We start from the raw sequence: 27,210 nt of genomic DNA, 5'->3' as shown, positions 1-27,210 counted from the left end.
TCTGAAAGGGGATCCATAGACTTCACCCAAATGCCAAATGGGTCTATGGCACAGAAAAAAATGAGGAACTCCTAATCTGGTCCAACCCATACGTGAAAGAATTCCTACGCTCACATACCTGACAAGTGGTTGTCCAGTCTCTGCTTGAACAGCTCTGAGGAAGGGAGCTCTACCAACTTTTGAACGAGCCCATCTCACTTTCAGACAGCTTTCATTGTTAGGAAGGCTTTGCTTATATCAAGTCCAAACTGGCCTCATTACTCCTGGTTCTGCCCCCTCCCCCACTCCCCAACAGAACTCATTTGATCCCTCCTCCTTTAATCCTGCCCCCCTTGAGTCTCTTTGCTTCAGACTAAATATGTCTAATTCCTCCAACCTTATGTCACACATCCAAGGCTGCTCACCATTTTGCTGGCCTTCTTCTGGACACTCACCAACTTATCCATGGCCTTCCTCAAGCCATTTTTTTTGGGGGGGCCCATATTCTAACACACCCGCAAAGGGGCTTGTGCGAGGCACCACAGCTTTCCTCAGGCCCCCAATCCTCAGGCTCTTTCAAGTGAATGAGCGAGTGGGGGAAAGCCTGAACAAAAGTCTAGTTGGTGTCACTAAATGTCTATTGCTCCCTCCTCAAATCCTTTGTTCTAAATTCCTATCTCTCACATCAAAAGTTCCTGGCCTCAAACCTTCCAGGCGTGGTGCTGCCCTCCACAAGGAATCTTCCTCACCTTGAAAGCTCTCTGAAGGTGGGTTGGGCTGCCTTGTGAAGTAAAAAGTAAACTCCTTTACCAGTTATTTTCAAATAGAGGTTTGGTGGCCCCTTTTCAGTGATAGAATGAGTTTCCATTTGGCTATGGGTTGGATTAAATATAGGATGATTATATAGCAGGCACTTAATAAATGTTTGGTGTGTTGTTTTAAATGTTCAATGTTCAGGTAAGTGATGAACCTGAGCAAGGGCTTTCCTCTGAAAGCAATAGCCTATGTTAATAAACTAGGTGGTATGGGGGGTGGCTAGGTGGCGCAGTGGATAAGCACCGGCCCTGGAGTCAGGAGTACCTGAGTTCAAATCTGGCCTCAGACACTTGACAATTACTAGCTGTATGACCCTGGGCAAGTCACTTAACCCCCATTGCCCCGCCAAAAAAATAAAAAAATAAAAATAAACTAGGTGGTACAATGAAAAGGGAAGATAATAATCATTTATATATGTATATATCTCCTACTATGTTCTAGGCCCTGTGCTAAGCACTTTTTACAAATCATTTCATTTGAAACTCACAATAACCCTTTGACATAATAACTATTATCCCCATTTTTGCTGTTGTTCAGTCATTTCAGTCATGTCCAGCTCTTTGTGACCCCATATGAGGTTTTCTTGGCAAAGATACTGGAGTGATTTGCCATTTCCTTTTCCAGTTTATTTTACATATGAGGAAATGGAGAGAAACAGAGTTGAGTAACTCACCCAAGACCACATATCTAGTAAGTATCTGAGACAAGATTTGAACTCAAGCCTTCTGACTCCAGGCCCAGCACTCTATCTACTGTACCAACAGATCCTTCTGAGAGAACACTGTCCTTGTCCTCAAGGAGCTCACATTCTAATGGGGGAGACAATATACAAAAAAGTTTAGATATAAGATATATACAGGATAATCTCAGAGGGTAAACACTAGCAGTTGGGGGATGGGTGGAAGGACTAGGAAAGGCAGAAAATGAACTTTGGGGTATGGCTAGAAGAAAGTCAGGGAAGCTAGGAGATGGAGGTGAGGAATCAGGGCATGGGAGACAGAGAGTTGGGAAATAGAGTGGTTTTTTTTGTGAGAAACAGGAAGAAGGCCAATGTCATTGGCCACTGAATTTTAGGAAGAACACTTTGATGGCTGTGTGGAGGACAGATTTGAGTGTGGAGAGACTTGAGGTGGAAAGACACACAGTAGAGGGCAAACTTCCTCAGGCTCACTCTCCACCAGAGATAAGCAAAGGTGATAAAGAACCTCTTCTGTAAATCAAGGAATCCTCTTGTGACTCAACGGCAGAGGGTTAACAAGTTCCCAACAGAGTTACACTTCAGTGGTAGAGTCAGCACATTCATGATACTGCATGATATGTCCCATCCATCTAGGGAAAGATACAAGATTAGAGATGCATTGGAATCAGCCCCTCAGTCCCTTATCTCCAGCATCTTGTCTTTGACAAAAGTATGGAGAGATGTTTTGTTTAGTTACTAGAGTTTCCCTTTCTAGTGCTATTCTTATTGCTTACTAGGCAAGGAAAAGAGCTTTCCTCCCATCCTCAGCTGATGTAGTCACAATCTATCAACTAATCAATCAATGAAACCAAAATACAATCACAAAGTTAAAGCAAGTGTTAAGGAATTTTACTATAACCCTACAATGTGTGAATAAGTCCTTAAACAACTTCATTGGCCATTGGATGAAAGAGTGATATTACACAGGAAGCCTCTTGTGATTGGTTGAGAGAATCACTCACAGTCCTTGAATCTCCATAGGAAAACAACGAGACATTCAGGGACAAGCTTGTGAATACTTTGTTGGGGAGAAACTTGTGGGGTTGGGGGTGGGGGAGAAGTGGTCCTACCAGATTGGTAGGAAAAAATACATACATCTAGGAGCAAAGACACATGCCTGAAGACAGACATGGATACAGAGAGGCTACCTGAGGGGAGAAGCAGCTTCAAGCATGATGTAGCAGTGAAGATGGATTCAAAAAAGAAACTAGGGGAATCCACCCGAACGGCCTTCCCAGAAGAGAGTCTCACCCTGCCTGCAAGAGAACTTTACCAAGAAAGAAAAAAAAGAAGGAAAGAAAAAGGGAAGAAGGAAAGGAAAAAAAAGGATTTTGATATTTGAAGGTGTAAGTTTCCTTTTGTCACATATATTCTACATGTGTGCCTCACTACCAATGCATTCTAAGTTTGAACTTACTCTTTCCATGGAAACTTTGTGTATTTGTTGAAGATTTTGTGCCATGTTTTTTGGAGGGGAATGTTTTATACCAACTATTACGGAGTCATCTTAGTAAATGCCTTTGTTTAAAGCTAATTAAATAAACTGGTTGATTATTAAGCACATTAATGAAGGCTCCTGAGTTAGGAGTAGCCATTTACAGGATCACCCATAGAACTTGAGGCATCAATTTCTTTTTCTTCTTTCCTTCCTTCCTTCCTTCCTTCCTTCCTTCCTTCCTTCCTTCCTTCCTTCCTTCCTTCCTTCCTTCCTTCCTTCCTTCCTTCCTTCCTTCCTTCCTTCCTTCCTTCCTCCCTCCCTTCCTTCCTGTGTGGGGGAATGAGGGTTAAGTGACTTGCCCAAGGTCACACAGCTAGTAAGTGTTAAGTGTCTGAGGCCAGATTTGAACTCAGGTCCTCCTGACTCCAGGGCCAGTGCTCTATCCACTGCACCACCTAGCTGCCCCTCTCATGTAGCTCTTAATTACCAAGGTTGCCCAGAACACAGAGAGGGAACACAGCCATTGGTAGATCAAGGATGTGGGTTCTAAGGATTCTAAGTACATTGGAGGCTAGAGAATCTAGAAGGGGAGTGAGATACTAAAGCACTAGCCAAGAAACAGGGGCTGCAGGGCCTCTTACCCTCTCCTACTCCCTCACTACTGATAAGTTTCATTTTAGCTAATTTTCATAAGAACATAATACTTAGATCTGGGAAAAACTTTAGCAGCAGGTAGGTGGCACAGCGCATAGAGCTCTGGGCTTGGAGTTGGGAAAACTCAAGTTAAAATCCAGCCTTGGGGGCAGCTAAGTGGCACAGTGGATAAAGCACCGGCCCTGGAGTCAGGAGGACCTGAGTTCAAATCCGGCCTCAGACACTTGACAACTTACCAGCTATGTGTTCCTGGGCAAGTCGCTTAACCCCCAATTGCCTCTCTCAATCTCTCTCTCTCTCTCTCTCTCTCTCTCTCACACACACACACAAAACCCCCAAATAAACTCAAAACACCCCCCCAAAATCTAGCCTCAGATACTTACTAGCTGTGTGACCCTGGACAGGTCACTTAACCTTTGTCTGCTTCAGTTTTCTTATTGGTAAAATGAGGAAATTAATAGCACTTTCCAGGGATGTGGTGAGGATAAAAATGAGATAATATTTATAAAACATTTTGTAAATCTTAAAGCACTAATGCTAGTTATTATTATTATTGTTATCATTATCTTTATCTAGTTCAGGCCCTTCACTTAACATGTAACACTATCAGCCAGTCAGCCAATAAACAATAAGCGCTTACCATGTTTCCAGTCCTAAGCACTGGGACACAAAGAAAGACAAAAACACAATTCCTGCCATCAAGGTACTCACATTCTTTTTTCTTTCTTTCTTTCTTTTTTTTTTTTGGTGGGGCAATGAGGGTTAAGTGAATTGCCAAGGGTCACACAGCTAATGTCAATTGTCTGAGGCTGGTTTGAACTCAGGTCCTCCTGAATCCAGGACTGGTGCTTTATCCACTGCACCACCTAGCTGACCCTTTTGTGACTTTCTACAATTCATAGTCAATGCTTCTTTCATACACACTGGGTCACCTTCTGGGAAGTTGCCTTTCCTTGTGTTATCTGATATTAGAAGTCCTTTCTCTCATTGCAGAATCCTCATGTGATTTCCCTTGCATGACTATCTCTGTGCATCTTTTTGTCCTCACTGTGTTTCCTTGCTTAAGGCTGGAGGCATTGTCTCCTACTGGTTTAGTCTGTCTTTCCCAGCTGAATTCACTGCCTGATACTGTCAGTAGCTAGATGGAGGGAGGAGGAGAGAGAAAAGTTCCTTTCAGGGGTCTGTTTTCTCTACTTCTGACTCTAGAACTGATAAAATTTGAACTGGAATGCTTTCACCCCATGACTGACCTGACTCACCCCAGAATTGCTGGCCGTTTTTATGCATAGGCCCAGGGGTACATCTGATTCTTTTGGCTAATCACAAGATGTTTCTTGTGTCATCTGCCTTCCTCCAGTAGCCAAAAACATATACTTCTCTTTAAACAACTAAAAACTTAATCACACATTTGTAGGAAAATTCCTTAATAATCCTGGTATCAGGGCATAGTTACATCTTGTTTCTATGAAAACCTAATCATATATATTGATTTGTTCAACTGAGATGTCTAGACCTTTTGAGATTACATCATTTTACAGATGGTGAAACTGAGGCCCGTAGAACTTAAGTTCTTTGCCTAAGATCACAAGGCTATTAAACACCAGAAGTGGGATTCAAACCGAGTCTCCTGATTCTAAATCCAAGTTTCTTTCCATTGCACCAGACACTCTGGTGTCAGGATTTCACTGTCTACTCACTACTATTATCCCTGTCTTTACTTTGACTTAGCACAGTGACTGGCACATTGTAGGTACTCAACAAATGCTTGTTGATTGATTGATTAATTGATAGATGAGAAACTTGCTTGAGGTAACATAATGAGTAAATATCAGACCCAGGAGTCAGAGACATAGGTTCCATCATCTCCCTTATAGCAGGACGCCTTTTCAGGGGTCAGGATAGTTTTTCCTGAAGATCAAGTTGGAAAGGATACTTATGTCCTGTGGGATAGGGAGGGTGGGAAAGGAGGAAAAAAGGGAGAGTGGAGAGAGACAGAGAGAGAGACAGAGAGAGACAGAGAAAGAGAGAGACACAGAGAGAGAGACAGACAGAGAGACACACACACACAGAGACAGAGAGAAAGAGAGAGACAGAGAGAGAGACAGAGAGAGAAACAGAGAGACAGAGAAAGAGAGAGACAGACAGAGAGAGACACACACACACACACAGAGACAGATAGAGACAGAGGAATACAGAGGAGAGACATAGACATAGAAAGAGATAGATCGACACACAGAAAGACACAGAGATAGAGATGGAAAGAGAAATAGAGAGTAGAGAAGCAAAAGAGAAGAGAATTCTATAGAGAAAGTCAAAGGGAAAAAGTCAGGGAGAATTAGAGGGAGAACAAGTGATAGAGAGGAAAGGAAAGAGGAGAGATGGAAGACGGAGAAAGCGGAATATTCTGTCAGGTTCATATTACCTTTTCAGTGGCCCAGGAGGAGGAGGGAGTGGTCATATATAGCAGAAATAGGCAGATGACAAATAGGAGTTCAATCCCAAGTTCAACAGTGGAGAGCACAACATAGACCAGGAAGATTATCCAAATGAGCACGTCTATCCAGTTCCACTTCTCTGTGTAAACAAGTCCTGGGGGGCCAAACCCCAAGGCCCATCAGCTGGAGCCCTGTACTGGGGATGTCTGGGTCACTGATTTCTACCTCCATGACACATCTGGAAGTCCCCAGCCTCCTTGATAAGCATAGAGCTAAAGGCTGCACAAGGCATTCTAAGTCAGGGCAACATGGGGAGTGTGGTGAGTAGGGGGGACATAAGGGATCAGAGTTGCATAGGAACTGGGAAACCTTGGTTCTAATTTCATCTTGTTACCCTCCCATAGCCCCATCCCATCTCCCCCACAACCCTTTACCTCCACATCTGTGTAACACCCACAGATAACAAATGGCAAGGTCAATTTCCAATGCTGAAGTCACAGCCAGGATCCCATTTATCTCCCATGGCCAGGGAAGGACCTGGAGAACGCGTTCTGAAAGAACCCCCAAGGGGTGTAACAGTAACAGCTCTGACCTCCTGTATTGTCCTCCATACCTCTCCTCCCCCTCTAAGTTTGCAGTGCCTCCCCTTTAAATTACCTTGAATTTTTCCTTCTATATTTTGGATATAATTCAATAGTTGCCCAATTGTTCTCCCTCTCTCTAGTCCATTCTCCATAGAATTGCCAAGGTGATTTTCTTTTTTTTCTTTTCTTTTCTTTTCTTTTTTTGTGGGGCAATGGGGTTTAAGTGACTTGCCCAGGGTCACAGAGCTAGTAAGTGTCAAGTGTCTGAGGCCGGATTTGAACTCAGGTACACCTGAATCCAGGGCCAGTGCTTTATCCACTGCATCACCTAGCCACCCCCAAGGTGATTTTCTTAAAGCAAAGGTCTGTGTCACCTCACTACTCAGTCAATTCTTATATTTGGCAGTTAAAGCTCTTCTCAACCTTGTCCTATCCTACCTCATCATCCTTTAAACATATTCCTGACCTTCCCTGACTTCTCTATCACCTTGCCATACTGGCCCACTCACTGTTTCTTACACCTCCCATCTTTAATGCTTTTGCACAGGCTGTCCCCCATGTTTGGAATGCTCTCTCTCCTTTCCTCTGCCGATTGAGATTGAAGAAAGGGACAGGGACCTCCTATTCCCCTACCCCAGGACACAGCAGGCACTTTGCATGTAAACTGGGGCTTCATCCACATTGGTTGAATAAAAGTGATTAAGCTCTGAAGGAAGTTAAGGATTTGACAATTAAGCAGTGGGTAAGGAGTGCATTCTATATATGGGTAATGTCTATGTAAAGACATAGTGATGGAAAATAGCATGGCGAGCTTAGAGAACATTCCGGTGTGGCTGGAATGTATAATGCATGAAGGGGAGTTGTGGGAGAGAAGTCTTGGCTAGAACAGGATTCAGGCTAGACAGCAGTTTATCTGAAAAAAGACCTAGCATTTTTAGTGGCCAGCAAGCTTACTAGGAGTAAGCTTAGATTTTGTGCTGCATTTCAGGACCATGACAAATAATTGTGCTCTGCCTCCACCAGCCCTCATCTGGAATAATGCTCAATTCTAGGCACTGCAGTCTAAGAAGCACATTGATATGGAAATGTTTTGCATGACTGCTCATGTATAGCTTATATTGAATTGCTTCAGTTCTGGGGGTGGGGAGGGAGGGAAGCAGAGAATTTGGAACACGAAGTTTTTTTAAAAATGATGTCAAAATTTGTATTTTACATGTAATTTGGGAAAATAAAATTCTAAATATCAAAAAACCCCACAAAAAAAAGAAGCACATTGATAATCTGGTAAGCGTCCAGAAGAGGGTGAAGGGCTGGTGAAGGGCCTTGTCATATAAGGATCAGATAAAGAAAATGGGCACGGGCCAGGGCAGGGGCAGCTAGGTGGCACAGTGGATAAAGCACTGGCCCTGGATTCAAAAGGACCTGAGTTCAAAGCCAGCCTCAGACACTTGACACTTACTAACTGTGTGACCCTGGGCAAGTCATTTAACCCCCATTGCTCTGCCAAAACCCCCCCAAAAAAACAAACATTAAAAAAAATTAAAGAAAAAGAAAGAAAAGAAAATGGGCCTGTTTAGTCTGGAGAAGAGAAGATTCGGGTAATATGTGAGTGGTCTTCACATCTTTGAATGGCTATCCCATAGAAGAGAGATTAGATTTGTTCTCTTTGACCCCAGAAGACAGAACCCAAAACAATGCATAGAAATTTCAAAGAAACAAATTTAAGTTTTGTCTTAATAATGAAAGCTGCCCAAGCATGGAAAGGGTTGTCTTGAGAAGTGGTGAATAAGTTCCTTCTCCTTTGAGGTCTGGATAATGGATCCCTTGTATGTGTTATAATGGTGCTTCATTTTTTTTTTTTTGTGAGGCAATTGGTGTTAAGTGACTTGCTCAGGGTCACACAGCTAGTAAGTGTTAAGTGTCTGAGGTCGGATTTGAACTCAGGTCCTCCTGAATCCAGGGCTGGTACTCTATCCACTGCATGCCACCTAGCTGCCCCTAATGGTGCTTCATTTTGCATATGGGTTGCACTAGATTGCTGCTTAGTCCCTTTTCTTTTCTTTTCTTTTCAAAAAATTTTTTTTGGTGGGGCAATGAGGGTTAAGTGACTTGCCCAGAGTCACACAGCTAGTAAGTGTCAAGTGTCTGAGGCCGGATTTGAACTCAGGTCTTCCTGAATCCAGGGCCAGTGCTTTATCCACTGTACCACCTAGCTGCCCCTGCTTAGTCCCTTTTCAATACTGAAATTCTGTAATTCTGTGACTATAGGATGAAGATCTAGGGATGAATGGGAATTCTTTTTTTTTTTTTTTGCAGGGCAATGAGGGTTAAGTGACTTGTCCAGGGTTGCACAGCTAATTAAGTGTCAAGTGTCTGAGGCTGGATTTGAACTCAGGGAGTCCTGAATCCAGGACTGGTGCTTTATCCACTGTGCCACCTAGCTGCCCCCGAATGGGAATTCTTAAACCTCTCAGGGCTCCTCTGCCAATCAGGGCAAGTTGGTGGTGGGTAGAATAGTGACCTCTAGAGGCAGGGTGTATTGGATGGAGTAACTTTATGATGGGGATCTGGAGGGAGTGATCTATGGGAGGTTTTTTGGGGAGTAGTGACTCCAGGAGTAGTTGGAGGTGTGCTGGGACAAGTAATCAGGGGATGAGGGATGGGTGAGTGAGAAGCCAAGACACTGATCTTTCATCTCCTTTTTGCCCTTTCTGTTCAGACCTGCCCATTACTCTGGAGGGTAACCCCTGTCCACAACTCCCCCTTATAGTTACCTCTGTCTCGTAGGATGAAAACCTCAAAAAAGATAAATGACAGTACCCAGTCTGCAATAATGATTCCAGTGAAGATGCTCAACCATGGTTGCATCTGTTGCCCATCTCTCTCACCTAAGAGGAAAAGTTTTAAACATCACCTTGGAACATTAGCTTTCTGCCACATGGCAACCCATTAGGCTACATTAATAGAAACATAGTAATTTTATACAGAAGTAAGCCCATTGCCATTAACAGGAGGCCAAAAGAGCCTTTTAGGCTTTGAAAAAAGCTCCTAGTCTGCTTGACTTGCCAGGCAGAGAAAGAATCTTTAACCCTTTCTCCATCAAGCCTTCCCATCCTTTAAAAAACTCTCACTCTCACTACTCCTATTCCTGATTGCTGTCATCCTATACCTCTCTTCCTTTTCTCAGTCCACTTTCCCATCTATACACAATATTTATGAGGTTCATGTACACACTAATCAAGGGCATCCTTGATGAGTGCTTTAGAAAGGAATAGGAAGGCTTTGGGCCAATGATATCTTTATATTTTTATAACTTTGCAAATTACTAAAAGATGTAGAGAATATGGGATTCTACTGGGCTCTCTGTTGATTATGAAAAAGCATTTAATTAGTTAGAGCAAAACAGTTTTAAGTTTCTTTTCCAACAGTGTCTCCCCTCCATAGACCAAAACCATCCAAGTTTCCTTGGAAGGCATAATAATAGGAATGATCCTGTTCAGTGATGCTCTGATCATAAACACTGATCCGGCAACATAAACTTCTCTATTTCTTTTACTGATATCTCTCCTGAATTTTCTCAAATATTCAGAGAAATTTATGCTGGCCAAAGGGATCAGGATTATGATATATAGAGGAGATACAGTACAGAGTTCTCTACTGGGTTGCAATTTTCATCTTTGGGGGAAATACAGAGATTGGTATTTCATTAATGAGAAGATAATTTCCAGAACGAAGACGGTGATAGTATCGCCATTATCTATTCTGGTTGTACCATATTTGGATACGGTGTTTGGTTCTGGGAATGACAATTATACAAGTAAAAATGCATCTAAATAGTACTTTATAATTTACAAAGCACTTTCCTCACAACAACTGATCTGTAGGTCATGTATTATTACTAAGGTTCAGATAGATGATGGATAAGAATCCATGGTCACACAAGATTGCAAATGGGGTGCATGTGTCTTCTGATTCAATTCCAATTCTCTTCCCTATGTCACAAAAGGCATTGAAAAACCAGACTAGAACCAAGGGTTTGGAGAGTATTGGAGATCATGTCATCTGAGGATCAATAAAAATATGCTCTACTTTCCTGCTTCTCTGGGAGGCCTTTAAGGAGAGATTAGATAACCACTTGTTGGGGATTCTGTGGAGGGTATTCTTATTCAAGGTATGATTTAGACTAGATGACCTCTGAGGTCTTTTCTAGCTCTGAGGTTCCATGATGCTAAAATACAACTTGTGTCATATCTACCCAGTCCCAAGATGGTCTGACCCACATTATCAGTCCAAGTATGGGTCTGGAGCAAAGGACTTTTAGACATCTAATTGAAGCTAAGGACACCTGGACAACCGGCATCAGATAAGTGAAAAAACACAGGAAAATCTGTTATAAAAATGCCTCATAGGTGACATCCTGGGCTTTTGGCTAGAATGCATTGGCAGAGCAAAGAACCAAGAGATGAGGGTAGGAGAAAGGAGAAAGGAGAAAGGAGAAAGGAGAAAGGAGAAAGGAGAAAGGAGAAAGGAAGGGGTGAGAAGTGACCATAAGCTGGATTTCTGCATAAGACCTCACAGATAACATCTGAGGGAAGCTGCTGTTTGCATTATGGCTTCGGCAGCAATATGCTAATTACAGATCAAACCTACCTGGACAAATAGCAGATAATTGGACTAAAGAAATAAGTTTGCTTAGCAGCCCCGGATGTAGTGAATATTTGAGAAAACTTGGGAGAGAGATCAGTAAGAGCAATAACGAATGGAGGATTTTAGTTTCAGCATCTGTTGAGGAAAGTTGCTGTAATTTGCAGGGAAAAGACTGCATTTCTCGAAAAACCAACTAATAGCCAACTGCGTGAATAGAAACAAAGGCTGTTATTCTTTCTAAAGTAGGACAAAGGACTGGAGGTAGCCTCTCTACTCTAGTTTTTCAGGCAGCATGAAGTCCCTTGAAAGAATGGAAATGCTTCAATGGGAGAAAAAGTAGGAAAAAAATTCCAGAGGTAGGAGGGAATCATAGCCTATGGAAGGAGGTTGGAGTATAAAGAATAGGTCACAAAGAAGAAAGGAAAGATATCATTAGGCATTCAGATCTAGGTAATGGATCTGAAATTCTTGCTGTGGAATGTGCGGCTATACTTGCTGAGGATCTAAAAATGCTCCCAGGGGAGAGTTGTCTAGTCCTCATCAGAGAAAGCAGAGACAAGTAGTATCAGTTGGAAATTTCTTGCTGAGGGGTAACAATCCAAAATGATTAATAGAGAGGTCTATTGTCTTGGAGTGTGTTTGCACGATATGATGGAGGACCTGAGACCTGTCAAATCCATAACTACTGTTCACCACTGGTGATTCATGTGGGTACAATTGTCCCACCAGAAGGCTCTTAGATTTCTAAGGATGATTAAGTTCTAGAGAAGAAACTTTAGGGACACTGGTGGTATTTTCGTTCCTCATTAAATTCAAATGGGGAGGTTTGGAACAGAAAAATCAACTTTAAACTTCTCAAGTCTGCCTGAGGAATGTGAGAAAATAATGGGTTTTGGGGCTCCTAGAGGCCTCCCCACTCGAGGGCCTAACTCCAGAGCCTTGCCTGACATTTTTAAGGCCAGCCCAGAGTCAGTCAAGTTGGACCTTGGACTGTGAATAGAGACAATAGACCACAGCTACCTGAAAGCCTTTCCCTCCAGAGGGTCTGTCCTCTGGACTCTGACCTCAGCATGCACTGCTCATGGACCACCCTCAAGTCCAGTAAACCAATAGAGTTGAATGATGCTAGCCAATTAGCTTGAAGCAGTGTGTAAGGGCCGCCTCTCCTCTGGACCGCAGGGAGCTTATGCTCTCTTGGCCTGGGATGCTGAAGGAAGCAGCCACAACCCACTCTCTCTCCCCTCTATCCTAGGTATGAAGGGCTTCTGAACTTTTGGAGCTATATGCTCTCTCTTTACTAATATTTAATATGCTTTGATAAATGATTAATGCCCCAAACTGGTGCTTTAGCCTCTAATTTCTAAGTAATAATATATTAGAAACCCCAGTTAAATTCCCTAAAACTTGGTACAGAGATAGGCACCCCCACAAAATTTCAAATGACACAGGAAATTGTGAATGGGATCTGGATTTCTGAACAAGTAAAGCTGTAAGAAAGGTAGATCTGTGGCCAGGAATGGAATGTATGCATCAATAACTAGGAAGAATATATTTTTCTGAAGACATACAATTCTATTAAGAGGGTGTTAAACTGAAAATGAAGAGCGAGAGAGAGCAAACTGTGTCCGTAGAACTGCTACACTGGGGGCAGCTAGATGGCGCGGTGGATAGAGCACCGGCCCTGGAGTCAGGAGTACCTGAGTTCAAATCCGGCCTCAGACACTTAACACTTACTAGCTGTGTGACCCTGGGCAAGTCACTTAACCCCAATTGCCTCACTAAAAAAAAAAAAAAAAAAAAAAAGAACTGCTACACTGGACACCAGAGGAGAATGGCAAACATGGAACAAGTAGGAAAAATAGTAGTAGAGATTCCTTGTGATGTACAGGCTACATCATTCAGGGAGAAGAGCAGCAATAAAGTTCATAGCTTCAGATATCTTGACACCAATTAAACATACCTGCATAGGTATTATTGGAATTCAATAGGATTCCATGACTGAAATACAGTGATTGAAAAGTATAGATTTAAAAAAGAACAGGTTAGATAAAAGGGGTGATGCAGTAGTATTGTACAACATGAAGAGGGACTCCTATGAAAACAATCAGCTTTTCTTAATGGATAGAATGATAGACTTGAATACAAGGAAGACTAGGGTTCAAATCTTGTCTCTAACACTAAACCACCTGATCATGGAAAAGTCACTTAACCACTCTGAGTCTCAGGAGAGTGTCTAAGACTTATTTACTAAGTTTTTGATGGGTTAAACCATTTACATGGGCATCTAGGTGGCACAGTGGATAGAACACTAGGTCTGGAATCAGGAAGATCAGAGTTCAAATCCAGCCTCAGGCACTTATTAGTTGTATGAGCCTACTCAAACCTTTTTGCCTTAGGTTCCTCATCTATAAAATGAGCTGGAGAAGGAAATGGCAAACCATTCCAGCTTCTTTTCCAAGAAAGCCCCAAATGGTGTCATGAAGAGTCAGACATGACCGGAAATGACTGAACAACAACATCCCTACTTTACAGTTGAGGAACCTTAGACAATCAGAGATTAAGTGACTTGCCCAGGAAAGAACAGGTAGTAAGTGTCTGAGGCCATATTTGAATTCAAGTCTTTCTGACTCCAAGCCCAGTTTTCTATCTATTGAATCACCACCTGCCTCTATGGATATGCCATGTGGAAATCTGTAGAAGGGAAAAAAAAACACCTGGAGGAAGGGGAGACTTAACCCTTGTCAGGATAATGGGAAATGGAAGAGGGTAGAGCAGAGGAGAAAGGGAAGGAAGAGGACAGTTATACAATGACTGGTTCAATACAGATTTGAGATTCTTCATGAAGAGAAACACACACACACACACACAGAACAGAGAACTTCCCTAAATTTATCAAAATGGATGGCAAATGCCTGTTTCTTATGAGTTGTGACTTGGGTGCAAAGAATCCAACCAGAAGGAACCTAAAAAGTATTGTCAACAATTATCCTTGTGGGCAATATACTAAAGGCCAAAGGGTCATGGGTTATGTTTCCCTTTTTGCTGTCTATGAAAGGAAAGAGATAGGGAAGTGAAGTAAGGTTAGAGTAAGAGAGTACCTAGTGAATTCAAGTCACTTGACTCAGACAAACTATATCCTCATGTTCTGAAAGAACTGGCAAATGCAATTCCTAAATAGTAATTTCCAGTGATATTTGAAAGATTATAGAAAAAGGGAGAGTGCACCACAAGATTAGAGGACAAGTGCCTGATTTTTAAAAACAGGGAAAAGAAAAGTCTGAAAATTATAGGCTAATGAACTTGATTTTGCTGGGGAAAGTGAAAAAAATGAAAGAGATAGTTAGTGAACATTTAGAAAAGGAAGAAATGATTACAAAGAGCCAGCATTGTTTCATTGAGAATGAGTAATGCCAGACTAACCTAATTTCCTTTTTTGATAGGATTACTAAACTAATAGATGAGGGAAATGTTGTGGATATAATTTACCTAGATTTTAGCAAAGCTTGTGATCAAGTATCTCATGCCAGTAAAGTGGAAAAGATAGAAAGGTAAGGGTTCTTCCTCTATATCCTCCTTTCTTGCCTTTTTACTACCAATGTCCCCTCTCTCCTTCTCTTTCTTCATTCCCCCCAACTCATTTCCTTTCTCCTTCCTCTTTATCTCTGGCAACCAATCTCGTAAGGCTGTTTTCAATTTCTTACCATGGTTTCTGTGTTTCAGATCCCAAGTAGGGACTCCACTGCCTCCTCTGGCCACCAGCCCCAAGTTGTCATGACTCAGGTGGGAAAAATACTCTCTCAACCCTTCATATAAAAGATCCAAATTTCCAGAACTACACTCTTAGCTCCTCACCTGAGACATATAGCTTCACATCAGCTTCTTCTTGATGAGAACCACTGTCAAAATGACATTTGTACCATCCTTTGTCGGAGGCTGTAATGTTCCATATCCTCAGGGTGACATTTCCAGTAGTGATGGCATCTCTCACCAGCTCTGTCCTCCCTTGGTAATCAGGGCTTTGATCTTGAAACTTATCTTCCCCATCTTCATATTGATGCACTATTTCTAGTGATTGGAACCAAATTATTTTCATGTGCTGAGCATTCTTCTGGGGAGAAAGGTGACATGGTAGGGCTGCTTCTCCCCCTACCTGGGCCCGGATGGGTTCTGTTGGTCCAATCACTGAGAACTGCTCTATTGAAGAAGAAAGGAAGAAGAGAGGGGTTCAGAGAGGAAAAATGCAGAAAGTGGGAAGGGGAGTAGGGAACCTATAATGGGAAAGAGGAAGGCATCTGGAGGGATGAAGGGACAGAGTCCATGGAGGGAAGCAAGGAAGAAGGAGAAGGCTTCAGGAAGGAGAGAAAAAAAACTGGGAGGCATTTGGAAGGGTTGGTGGTTAATGAGGAAATGATTTAAAAGTAATGGGAGTGAGATAGGAGGGCAAAATCTCTCTAGGTTTATCCTTCAGTACCTACCTGATAAAGCCTGGGAACCAGACAGAAGTAAATAATCCTACCTGAGGCCAATGTGTATGTTTCAAGGAAGAGGAAGATGAGAAAGCTGGGGAGAAAGGAGCCTGAAGAACTGACAATCTCCATTATACCTGAGGGAAAAAAGACATGGGAGACAGAGTATTTGTGGCAGGGAGGGAGTGTGTCAGTGCTTTAGAGTCCCATAACATCTTACCCAGACAGGCTGCTAATGTGAGAAGGACTTAGAGAACCTTTCAATTCATCCAACTTCCATTTCACTCAAGCTAGTCCTTTCATCCTCTTCTTCTAGGTTCACTTCCACCCACCCCTGGAATCATTCTCATATCTTTCCTCAGCCTGAAATGCCCTGGACTCACCTCTATCCTTTCAGCTCATTCTCTCTCTCTCCAAGTCTTGGTCCTCCATGAAACTTGTTCTGACTGCTTTAGCCCATAAAAGTCTCTCCACTAAAGATAATATAGCACAGCTATTCATCACTCATTTCTTATGTGGGGACTAGGGAGACTTAGATATCTGGGACTGAGAGGAGATTGATTTATCCCAAGAGGGAGAGAGCCTGGCTGGCCTCAGGACAAAATAAGCAGTGGCAGGAGAGCTAAGAAGGGAAGCTGGATTTACCTCATAAGTCCTGCTGAATTGTTCTGTGTAACCACTCTATTACTATAACTTGTCCTGTGTAGAGCTGTGCGCTGAGTCCCTGCACTTCAGGAAATCCACTCCTGTCCTGGGATTGGTGGCAGAGGGTGGCTCTGGGAACACCACTGGGCTCAGAAGTTGGTTCTACAGCCTCAGTTATGTTTTCTGTTCTCTTCTGGAGTTTGTATCCCCACCCCTAGAGCCCCACCCCTCATCCTAGGGCTGTCTTCTTCTGATAAGCTTAACCCAATGGCATAATCCAGAGACCAGTAACAAGAATGACTTTGATATTGAATTAACCTCTTCTGAGGAAAGCCCCTGTCTATGCTGCCAGTCAGACCAAGGACTGAAGTTTAAGATTCAGTCTACTAGAGCAGGATGAAGGCATAGCTTATGGGAGGTATGAAGTAAGGGACTTGGGAGCTAGGAGATGCCTGTTATGAGCTAAGGAGACAGTGTTGGGAATGGACAGAGATAACTATAAGGGAGTATAAGTATAAGGTGGAATGCACCGAACATTGACTGAGAGCATCAGAGCATTCCCAAACTGAAAGGCATACCAGAGATCTCCTGATCCAACTCATCCATAACTGAAGGGAGATTCTCCTGCCACATTCCTGACAAATGGTCATCTAGTTACCACTTGAACATCCCCCATGAGGGTAAACATTCCATTTGGAGACATCTCAAATTCTGAGGAAATTCTTCTTAATATTGAGCCAAAAAAGGGGACAGCTAGGTGACGCAGTGGATAGCGCACCAGCCCTGGAGTCAGGGGTACCTGAGTTCGAATCTGGCCTCAGACACTTGACACTTACTAGCTGTGTGACCCTGGGCAAGTCACTTAACCCCAATTGCCTCACCAAAAAAAAAAATTGAGCCAAAAATTATCTCTCTGTAACTTTTATTCATTGTTCCTAGTCCTGCTCTCTGGGGACAAGCAGAAAAAGTCTAATCCCTCTCCCACATGACAACTATATCACATGTCTCCATAAGTCTTCTTTCTCTGGGCTAAAGATTTCCTAGTTATTTCTGTTACCATTAAATTTGATAAACATCCTGATTATGCTTTTAGCCAAGTCCCTAATAAAAATACCCGACTAAGGTACCAAGGACAGAGCCTAGAGGCTTTATGGCAGAAACTTTTTTCAAGGTTAGTTTCTTAATCTGAGGTCCATGGATTCCTGGGGCCCAATAAACATTTATTAAATACCTACTATGTGCCAGGCACTGTGTTATGTGCTAAGGATACAAAGAAAAGGCAAAGACAATCCCTATTCTCAAGAAGCTCAAAATCTAATGGAGGAGACAATATGTAAATAGCTATGTACAAATAAGCTAAATGCAGGATAGATTTCAGGGAGTCTATGAACTTGAATGGGCACAAATTGCGTCTTTATTTTTACTCACCTCTAAATGAAATTTGATCATTTTCTTTAGCTGTGAATATTAAAAATATATTATTTTAAGAAGGGATCTATAGACTTCAACAAACTTTCAAAGGGGCCTATGGTACAAAAAGGTTTAGAATCTCTGCTTTAGGTTGTCATCCATCTAGACTCTGGGTGCAGTACTTAACCCATCTAACTGATAGATAACACTCAGTATCCATCATTCAAATTGGAAGTTATTTATATTTTATCCTGTACCAATCTCTGGGAGTAGCAATCAATCAATACCAATTTTCTAAGTGCTTCCTATGAACTAGTGTCTCTTTTTTTTTTTAATTTTTTTTTTTTGCGGGGCAATGGGGGTTAAGTGACTTGCCCAGGGTCACACAGCTAGTAAGTGTCAAGTGTCTGAGGCCGGATTTGAACTCAGGTACTCCTGAATCCAGGGCCGGTGCTTTATCCACTACGCCACCTAGCTGCCCCGAACTAGTGTCTCTTAAAGGAGTTTGCACATAAGGAAGTTGTGGCCAGGGAAGTGTACTTTGGTCAAAGTAGTTATAAAGATTGTGAGTGTAGCCATAGGGCTGTAGCCTGTCACCCCCTTTACACTATCAATGGTAATAGTGATTTGATTGTTGTTTCCAGAACAAGAACAAGTGGTGGAAAACAGTTGGTGGTGGAAGTAAAGATTAAAATCACATTGGAAGGGCAGGAAACACTGGAATCCTGTGGATTTTTTTGATGAGATGTGAAATATGTTTTGGGGTTGGCTAGATATGGCAGATTGAGAAGAGTCTTAACTCACTCATGTACTCTTCCACCAATCAGAATGGCTCAGCCCCAGGGCAGAGTTTTCAAATTGAGTGGATGAGCAAAATGGGGCACATCTTCTACAACAACTTTTGTTTCATGTCTCTGCCAGTGAACCCACCATACTCCCTGACTCCTCGCTTTCTTTCATCTTTTACATCCAATGTCACCAAGTAATGACAAAGAATTCAATCTGGTCTAATCTGATCCAATCTAATTAAATTTATTTAGGTTTGATAAGTAGTAACACCTACTATGTTTCAGGAATTGTGATAAGTTCTAGGTATATAGAGACAAAAATGACATAGTTTCTGTCCTCAAATACTTTAGATCTATCTACAAAAAATGAATATAAAACATGTACAAACAAATACAAAATACTTTCCGGATGGTGGTGAGGAGAGACCTGGAGATGGTGGTGGTGGGGTGGATCAGGAAAGACTTCCTTAAAGAGGTGTTCAAGCCTATGCAAAGATCTAGAGGTAGAACATGGAATATTGTATGCAAGGGAATAGTGAGGGGGCCACTTTGGTTGAAATATCAACCATGTGAGAAATAGTAGTGTGAAACTGGCCTAGAAAGATGAGTTGGATCCAGAGTATCAATCAAGATAGACTGCTTCAATCAAATCACAGAATTGGGTACCTGGGTCTTGTTGGCCAACAGGATGTACAGACAATAGCTATTTCCCAGGCAACCTTCTCTTGAAGAAATTATAGGATGGTTCATGTTTGTGGGAGAAGGAACAAAATTTAAGAGCAGCTTTTATGCTCCTTATGAGGTTATGAGGGAGTAAGAGAAGGGTTTTGAGGAGAAGATTTGGAAAGACTGTGTCATGGTGGGAAGGATAGAGAGATTATAAATGATCTTCCCAGATCTTTCTTCAGGGGGTAGATTGCCTAGTGCTGTGTGTACACCTTCCTTCAGCTGATATGAGTCCATAAAGCTTCAGGAGAAGCACACTTACAAGTTCTTGTCTTTGTCTTACTCTGTGACACCAATCCTATCCCGGAGGTGATTGAGGAAGGTTGTGATAGTGGGAAGCTGGGTTCTGGGATTAACATCTTGGTACAGTTAGAATTGGGCCAGGCCAGACCAGAGTGGATGCATAAGTTTTCCAGGAATGGATCTTGGCCACTGCTTTTGGTTCAGACTACTAGGTGGTTAATTTTCTTAAAAACTGGACATGGGGGCAGCTAGGTGGCACAGTGGATAGAGCACTGACCCTGGAATCAGGAGGACCTGAGTTCAAATCTGGCCTCAGACACTTAACAGTTACTAGCTGTGTGACCCTGGGCAAGTCACTTAACCCTAATTGCCTCACCAAAAAAAAAAAACAAACCCAAAATAAAAGCAACCCAACCCAAAAAACAAAACAGATGGAATGTGTTAAAAAAAAAAACTGGTCATGGATGGGGGTGGCAACTTGGAAGGAACTGAAATACTTTTGGGATGATTTAATGATTTAGGTAGGCAACATTTGTGATATTAATGCTCAGATTCTAAAGGAAAAAAGGCTGGACTCCAATCCCTAACTGTGAGGTAAAATTTGGTTTTCTGGAGAGAATGTGTCCAGGGAGGAAAGTGCCCCATAGGATATGGTAGCTTAACACAAATTTCTGGCTCGTCAGCATGTACTTTGAAGGGAGAATTAAAGAACAGGAAATTGTCTCCAAGATGATGTTACTCAACCAGGGAAGTTCTTTTCTTTTCTTTTCTTTTTTTTGGTTAGGCAATTGGGGTTAAGTGACTTGCCCAGGGCCTCACAGCTAGTAAGTGTTAAGTGTCTGAGGCTGGATTTGAACTCAGGTCCTCCTGACTCCAGGGCTGGTGCTTTATCCACTGCGCCATCTAGCTGCCACTCAGGGAAGTTCTTAGGCTCATAGATTCAGAGCTTGAAGGGACCTTAGAGGTCTAATCTTTTCAGATGAGGAAACCAAGACTCAGAAAGGTTAAATGACTTGTTTAAGTTACAGATGTAATAAGTAATAGAATCAGGATTTGAACCCAGGTTTTCTGACTCCAAAGGAAATTCTCTTGCCATGAAAGAATTAGCTCATGCAAAACAAGGAGGCCCAAAGTGGGGTAAGTGGTGGTGATTAGGAAGATGCCTCAAATCCTGAGAGGTATAATTTGATTGGTGAGATATATGGAAACTGACCAGGTTTCGGTGGGGGAAATGGTTAACTGGAGGCCAAGTGTTCTAGGAACAGTATTTTCAAAAGACCTAGCTGCATAGGCTGTGCTAACTTCTTGTAAGGCCTTACCTCATGTGGGTTAGATTAGTTTTTCCTTAAAAGATATTAAAATCAACCTTGAGACTTCATTGGCCCAATGAGCTAAGGATAAAACCATTGCTGTAGCTTCATGGTGGCCCAAGTACGAAAGCCAGTTTATGATGAGGCCACAGCTCCTCCCCACACTTGACTGGTATACCAGCATGGCCATCACAGAGGCAGGGATGCTATGCTTAACTGAATCAATGCCCTATCCTTGCTGAATATACTTTCCTTACTATGACTGAGTAAGCCTCCATTTGTTAATGATTAGGTAGTCTATGAACATCTCATTTTGTTCCAACTTAAATCATACTAGACTATAATACCACACTTCTACCCTGCATGATCTAATGTAAGAGAAAATCCTCTTAACCTTTGGGTTAAAACCTGCCATATGAGGGCAGCTAGGTGGAGCCCTGGATTCAGGAGGACCTGAGTTCAAATCCGGCCTCAGACCCTTGACACTTACTAGCTGTGTGACCCTGGGCAAGTCACAATCCCAATTGCCTCACCAAAACCCAACCCCCGCCCCCCCCCCAAAAAAAAAACCCAAACAAAAAACCCCATGCCATATGGTTTGGAAAAAACAAAAACCATAGACAAGAACAAAGGTTGTTTGGAGGAAGACACAGATAAGCTGACAACTTTGAAACCACTAGGTTGAATTTATTATAAAAAGATCAGACAGGTCCCAATTAATGTGCCTTCTGACTCGGCCTTGATCATTTAATCCCTAAAACAACAGCCTAGGAACAGAAAAAAGCAGAAAAAAATTAACCCTAGTCTCAATTTGGCTCATACATTGCTTAAGAGATGAGAAAGCAATCTTCTACAAGAGACCCCTGGAACCATTAAGTAGGCCCTTGGGACTGCCCAGTTTATGGACTGCCACATCAATGACAGACATCCTTAAGATTTCATTGATAACATTAATAATTGTCCTATGGAATGCCCAGCTAGTTAAGAGCTATAAAATAGATTATTGTAAAAAAAAATAAACATTTAACAACTACAACAACAATTCAGATGAGCTGTCCCAGTAGCTGCGTGCTTCCATCTTGACCACAGTCAGCAGGTCAGGTGTTTGTTTAAAAAAACTGTACACAGCAAAGACCTGTGGTTTTACATACAGTCCCTTTTCTGTCCTTTGTATATGGAAACATCCATGTTTGTTGGTATTTGTCAAGATCAGGATAACAAAAATAATGATGAAAACAAACAAACACGCTTCATGACTCAAGTAGCAGCAGGTTAACATGAGGCAGGAAATCAGAGCTTTTCTGGCTCATCCAAACCTCCCCAGGAAATACTGGAAATCTTTTTATCATCCTGTACCCCAAAGAGACAGAGTCATCTCATTAAGCAATCAATGAGTACGAATTTGAATAAATTTACTTAATTGGTGCTGGGGACCTAAGAGAAGGTAATGAACAATCAACTTTTTGGATCAGGAGGAAATTCTGGTAGACCCTTGGGGGCCCATGTGCAGCTCCAGTCCAGATTTAATATGGGTACCATGGTACAGACTAAGAAACGTTTCATTATCCCATTAGATCTATGATCTCACTTATATGGGTATTCCTTCCAATGATACAGATTGCCACCCATTCATGCCTGTCTGTCCTGTGTGACTCTTCTTTTTCTTGTGTGACTCTTGTTCAAATTCTCCCATAATTTGGTAAATCCATGTTAAATGAATGAATGAGAAGTGCATTAAGAGACAGAGCAGACTGTATGCCAGGTCTTTTGCTCTGATTATGAGTTTAGGCCTATTGCATCTAATTCTTGGAGAGAACCTGTAATAGATAGGTTACAAACATTTATAGAATTATGGGTAATAATGGTTGATATTTATATAGTGCCTTAACATATACAAAGCATTTTACATAATTGATCTCATTTAATCCTTGCAATCATTATAGAAAATAAATACTAGAGGTATTTTCATTTTATAGATGAGGAAACTGAAGCTCAGAGAGGTTAAGTAAGTTGTCCATGGTCACTCAGCTCCTAAGTTGCAGAAGTAGGATTTGAACCAAAGCTCTCCTGATTTGTAGTCTGACAAGATCCATTACAACTGCTCATCTCAATGAAAAAAATGGAGACCATTCACTAGGAGCTCTCTCTCCTTTCTTTATCTACATCTCAAAACGCCTTGACATCAGCACCATCTTTTCTGTTCTCTCCTTTACTCCAGTCTCTGATGAATAGGTTACTCTTCTCATCAAGGCCACCTTTCTATACACATCTTGGTCCAATCTCTTTCCCTCTTCTCCAATAAACCACTCCTATAATCATTCTTTTTATTTTATTTTTATTTTTTGTGGGGAAATGAGGGTTAAGTAACTTGCCCAGGGTCACACAGCTAGTAAGTGTCAAGTATCTGAAGCTGGATTTGAACTCAGGTCCTCCTGAATTCAGGCCCAGTGCTTTATCCACTGTGCCACCTAGCTGCCCATAATCATTCTTTTTTGTTTTTTGTTTTTTTGCAGGGCAATGAGGGTTAAGTGACTTGCCCGGGGTCACACAGCTAGTTAAGTGTCAAGTGTCTGAGACTGGATTTTGAACTCAGGTCCTCCTGAATCCAAGGCCAGTGCTTTATCCACTGTGCCACCTAGCTGCCCCCATAATCATTCTTATTGGTAATCTTTATTCTCTTCTAATATATAAGTTACTTCCCCCCTGTCTAAAAAGTACAAAGCAACATTCTACATAGTTCACCAATGAGTTATCATCTGGCTGCATGTGTTACCACTTTTCCTGAGGTATCATAAGTTTGCCTACTTATAGATTTTTTGGTTAATTTTTGTGAACCACTGATATTTTTACATCTGAATGTAAACTTGTTCATATAGCTAGTTATTATTATTACTATCAATATGTACATGCTATAATCAGTATAGGATATCAGTATTTCTAGCTTTTATGGCTTTTAATCTTTTCTGAAGGATCTCTTTTTTTTTTTTGCGGGGCAATGAGGGTTAAGTGACTTGTCCAGGGTCACACAGCTAGTGTGTCAAGTGTCTGAGTCCGGATTTAAACTCAGGTCCTCCTGAAACTGGGGCCAGTGCTTTTTCCACTGTGCCACCTAGTTGCCCCTGAAGGATCTCTATTAAGGAGATTTTTGTCTAAACTGGTGTTTTCCTCAGTTCTTGGTGAAGTTATTTGGTTTCTTTATACAGTGTCTATTTTTACTCAAACCGCACACTTTCCAGGAGCTCTCAGCATTGAGAAACAAGCTTGCTTTATCATTCTTCAGAAGTTGTCTCAATGTAGCAGTTTTCCTTTGAGCATCTTTTAACAGTTTTTTTTTTGTATTAGGGTTAGGGTTAGTTTCTATTTCTAGTTGTTTCTTTATGTTTACAATATGGACATCTTGATTTTTGTGTATACCTTTGTTCTACCCTTTTCTGTTGAGATCTCTCACATTTAAATGTTTCTATCTACTTCTCAAGGATGCTTGGTTTCTGTTTCAAATCCCTTTCATTTTCTTTGAACGCTAATGTTTTCCAGCTAGTCTATGTCCTCTTGCTTATGTTTTTTTTTTTTGGGGGGGGGTGAGGCAATTGGGGTTAAGTGACTTGCCCAGGGTCACACAGCTAGTAAGTGTCAAGTGTCTGAGGCCGGATTTGAACTCAGGTCCTCCTGAATCCAGGGCCGGTGCTCTATCTACTGTACCACCTAGCTGCCCCTCTCTTGCTTGTGTTTTTGATTATAAATGCTCAAGCCTTCTTAAAGCTAGTCCCTTGGGCATCAGCTTCTTAGAAACCAAGGGACACTTTTCTACTTGAGTATACTTGTCATATTCATGACCATCTAGCTCACATCTCCAGTAGAAAAAAGTTCTGCTTGAGTGACTGGATTTGATGGTTGTATTTTTGTACTGAATTGTGATCTGATTGAAGATTACATTAAACTTACTGTTTGGGGGGTCTGGAATGACTTTTTCCTCTGGCCCCATCTTCATTGGTTGATGTTGATTCCTTTGACTTTAGCCTTGCACACACGGACTCTACCTTCCTCATTTGGATATTTTCATCACTCAAATATCATCAAGGCCACAGCTATAACAGAAAATAATCGACCCTCTTTCCAAGGAACTTGCATTCTACTAGAGGAAACAGTCTGCTCATACCTCAGCGTTTAGGATATGCCCATGACTTCCTGAGAGCTTGATGAAAAAGCAAAGGCCAGTATAATCTGGAAGAGGTAGAGGGAAGGCTTTGGAGAGGAGAAAGGAATGTGTGGGACTGATGAGCTCCACCACACCTGAGAGATCCCATGAATAGGAGAAGGAAGCATCAATAATTGTGCCAGGTACACAGGAGATCAGGGTCTGCAACATAGATGGGAATATCAAGGACTGTAATAAGGACAAGCCAGGGTGGTAGTTGTGGTATCAGGGACAGTGAAAAGGATAAAAGATATGTTAGAGAATGTTCTTTCTCATGTGAAGCAGAAGTTTAAGATGAAAAGAAACACTCCTTGCCTCCATGTGACAGTTTGTTTTCTCAGGGGCCTGTTACTATCACCTTTGTGCACCTGTGTTTCTTCTAAAGGGAAGGAGAGTGGGCAGAGGATTCCCCAGAGATAAGAGGGGAACATACAAGACTGTGTTGGCTTTGAAGAACTAAGAAGACACAGGAACTCAAGTGCTCATATATTAACCCCTACATAACATTGCAATGTTATTTTCCTCTTGTGCAGCTGTGTGTGATCAACTGTTAAACTCTGGAGATGGTTCTTGGTCCTAGGGACCCCAAACACATGTTGTTCTTTCCCATCAGCCTCAGGCCTTGACCCATTTGTTCTTTTTGTTCACCAACAATGCCTTTCTTCCATTTGGTTACTTCCATTTCTCCTCCCAGAGTCCTCACCTCACTACTTTCTCCACATCATCTAAGGGTTATACCTTCCTGTACTGCAGAGCAAAGAGAGATTTGCAGTGGCAGCCTAGTTGGGTCACATAGATTAACTTGATAGTTGACATACAAGATGTCAATCCCAGAACCTTAGCCTCCCCAATCCTTTCAGTTTCCTCTTTAATCCTTTCAGCATTTTAGGTGATTAGATCTCTCTGTCCCCATCCCTTTAGTAATGAATTAATAAGCACCTTCTGTAGGAACTGGGGATGCAGAGACACAAGTTTTGAAATAATCTGTGTCCTCAAGCTTTCATTTGATCAGGAAGACAACCTATATACATAATGTCATATACAAAATAGCGGTTTCTGATCAAAGTTTAGAATTATGCCTAGATGACCAGCCAGAAAAGATCTTGTTCTACCAGGGCTAGGAGTCTGAGAGGACAGAGAGACACATAGAAAAAGAGAGACAAAGGTGGATGTAAAGCAGGGGGATGGCTGAGAATGGAAACCAGACTTACCTCCTAAACATTGCCAAATGATGTGATTTATTTGCTGACCCAGCAGTCTGTTTGCTGACTGTTCTCACTTTGCAGGACAGCTACCATGGGGGCTATGGTGGCAGCCCAGTGTAGACCTGGGGATGCCACTGGGGTGGAGAACAGACTTGTTGTCAAGATTATAGTGTGTCTGTCTTCTTATATCTCTGCCCAGGGGCTGGTGTTGCTGATAAATTCAAATTCAGGGAGTGGAGGCAGGGATGTAATGGAGAGCTCAGAACTAAGAAAGATCTTAGAACCAACCTTTTAAGAGGCCAGGGTTCCTTCAATGCTATTGACTAGGTCTTGAACTAAAGCCCCAATATAAAGGGGCATGGTATTTACAAGGACAAGAAATACTCAGAGCTGTCTGGAGGAGGAATGCAGGGCCTTTGAGGTTACAAGATGCCTAATGTCACTGGAGAGGCAATGTAGGGACAGGAAAGGGATAGACATGAAAAGCAACAGGAAGTAAAGACCATCCAGGTTGTTGTTGTTATTCAATCTTGTCCGAATCATTGTGATCCTATTTGGGGTTTTCTTGGCAAAGATACTAGAGTAGTTTGCCACTTCCTTCTCCAGCTCATTTTACAGATAAGGAAACTAAGGCAAACAGGGTTGTGACTTTTCCAGGGTCACATGGGTAGGAAGTATCTGAGGTCACATTTGAACTCAGAAAAATGAGTTTTCTTGACTCAAGGCCTGGCACTCTGGCACTCTATCCAGGACCTTCACTTAAACAATATGGCTTTAATAAATAGGGATCTCCTTGGATGTATAGCAGTGGTTGGTGTAGTGGGTGATCAGAGTTGTTCAGCCACTTTTAGTCACCCCAACCCCTACACTACTTCTGATTCTTTGCCTAGATGGGTTTCTCTCTCCTCTGGGAAGTTGTAACAAAAAGAA

The 27,210-nt window shown here is 42.0% G+C and overlaps 1 protein-coding gene across 6 annotated transcripts; it reads right to left on the bottom strand.

The window, feature by feature from the left end:
* Window positions 1-1,327: 1,327 nt before the first annotated feature.
* On the bottom strand, window positions 1,328-26,425 carry LOC122735170 (myelin-oligodendrocyte glycoprotein-like). Of its 6 annotated transcripts, none has more exons than XM_043976524.1 (8): window positions 26,287-26,425; window positions 25,037-25,237; window positions 15,809-15,895; window positions 15,145-15,486; window positions 9,420-9,533; window positions 6,496-6,612; window positions 6,049-6,215; window positions 1,328-2,124 (listed from the first exon to the last, which is right to left on the bottom strand). In XM_043976524.1, exons 3-8 carry the CDS (start codon window positions 15,888-15,890, stop codon window positions 2,095-2,097), a joined length of 852 nt encoding a protein of 283 aa, XP_043832459.1. In that variant the 5' UTR covers window positions 15,891-15,895; window positions 25,037-25,237; window positions 26,287-26,425; the 3' UTR covers window positions 1,328-2,094. The 6 variants fall into 6 exon arrangements, with proteins under 6 accessions (XP_043832459.1, XP_043832458.1, XP_043832455.1 ...); XM_043976523.1 differs by lacking the exon at window positions 25,037-25,237 and adding an exon at window positions 17,832-17,861 and having other exon boundaries at window positions 26,287-26,419; XM_043976520.1 differs by lacking the exons at window positions 25,037-25,237; window positions 26,287-26,425 and adding exons at window positions 17,832-17,861; window positions 24,823-24,904.
* Between the last annotated feature and the right edge of the window lie 785 nt (window positions 26,426-27,210).

This window comes from Dromiciops gliroides, chromosome 1 (genome assembly GCF_019393635.1).
Source record: "Dromiciops gliroides isolate mDroGli1 chromosome 1, mDroGli1.pri, whole genome shotgun sequence".
Classification (NCBI taxonomy): Eukaryota; Metazoa; Chordata; class Mammalia; order Microbiotheria; family Microbiotheriidae; genus Dromiciops; species Dromiciops gliroides.
Note: the sequence above shows the minus strand (reverse complement) of the source record. Positions and strands in the feature narration are given on the sequence as shown.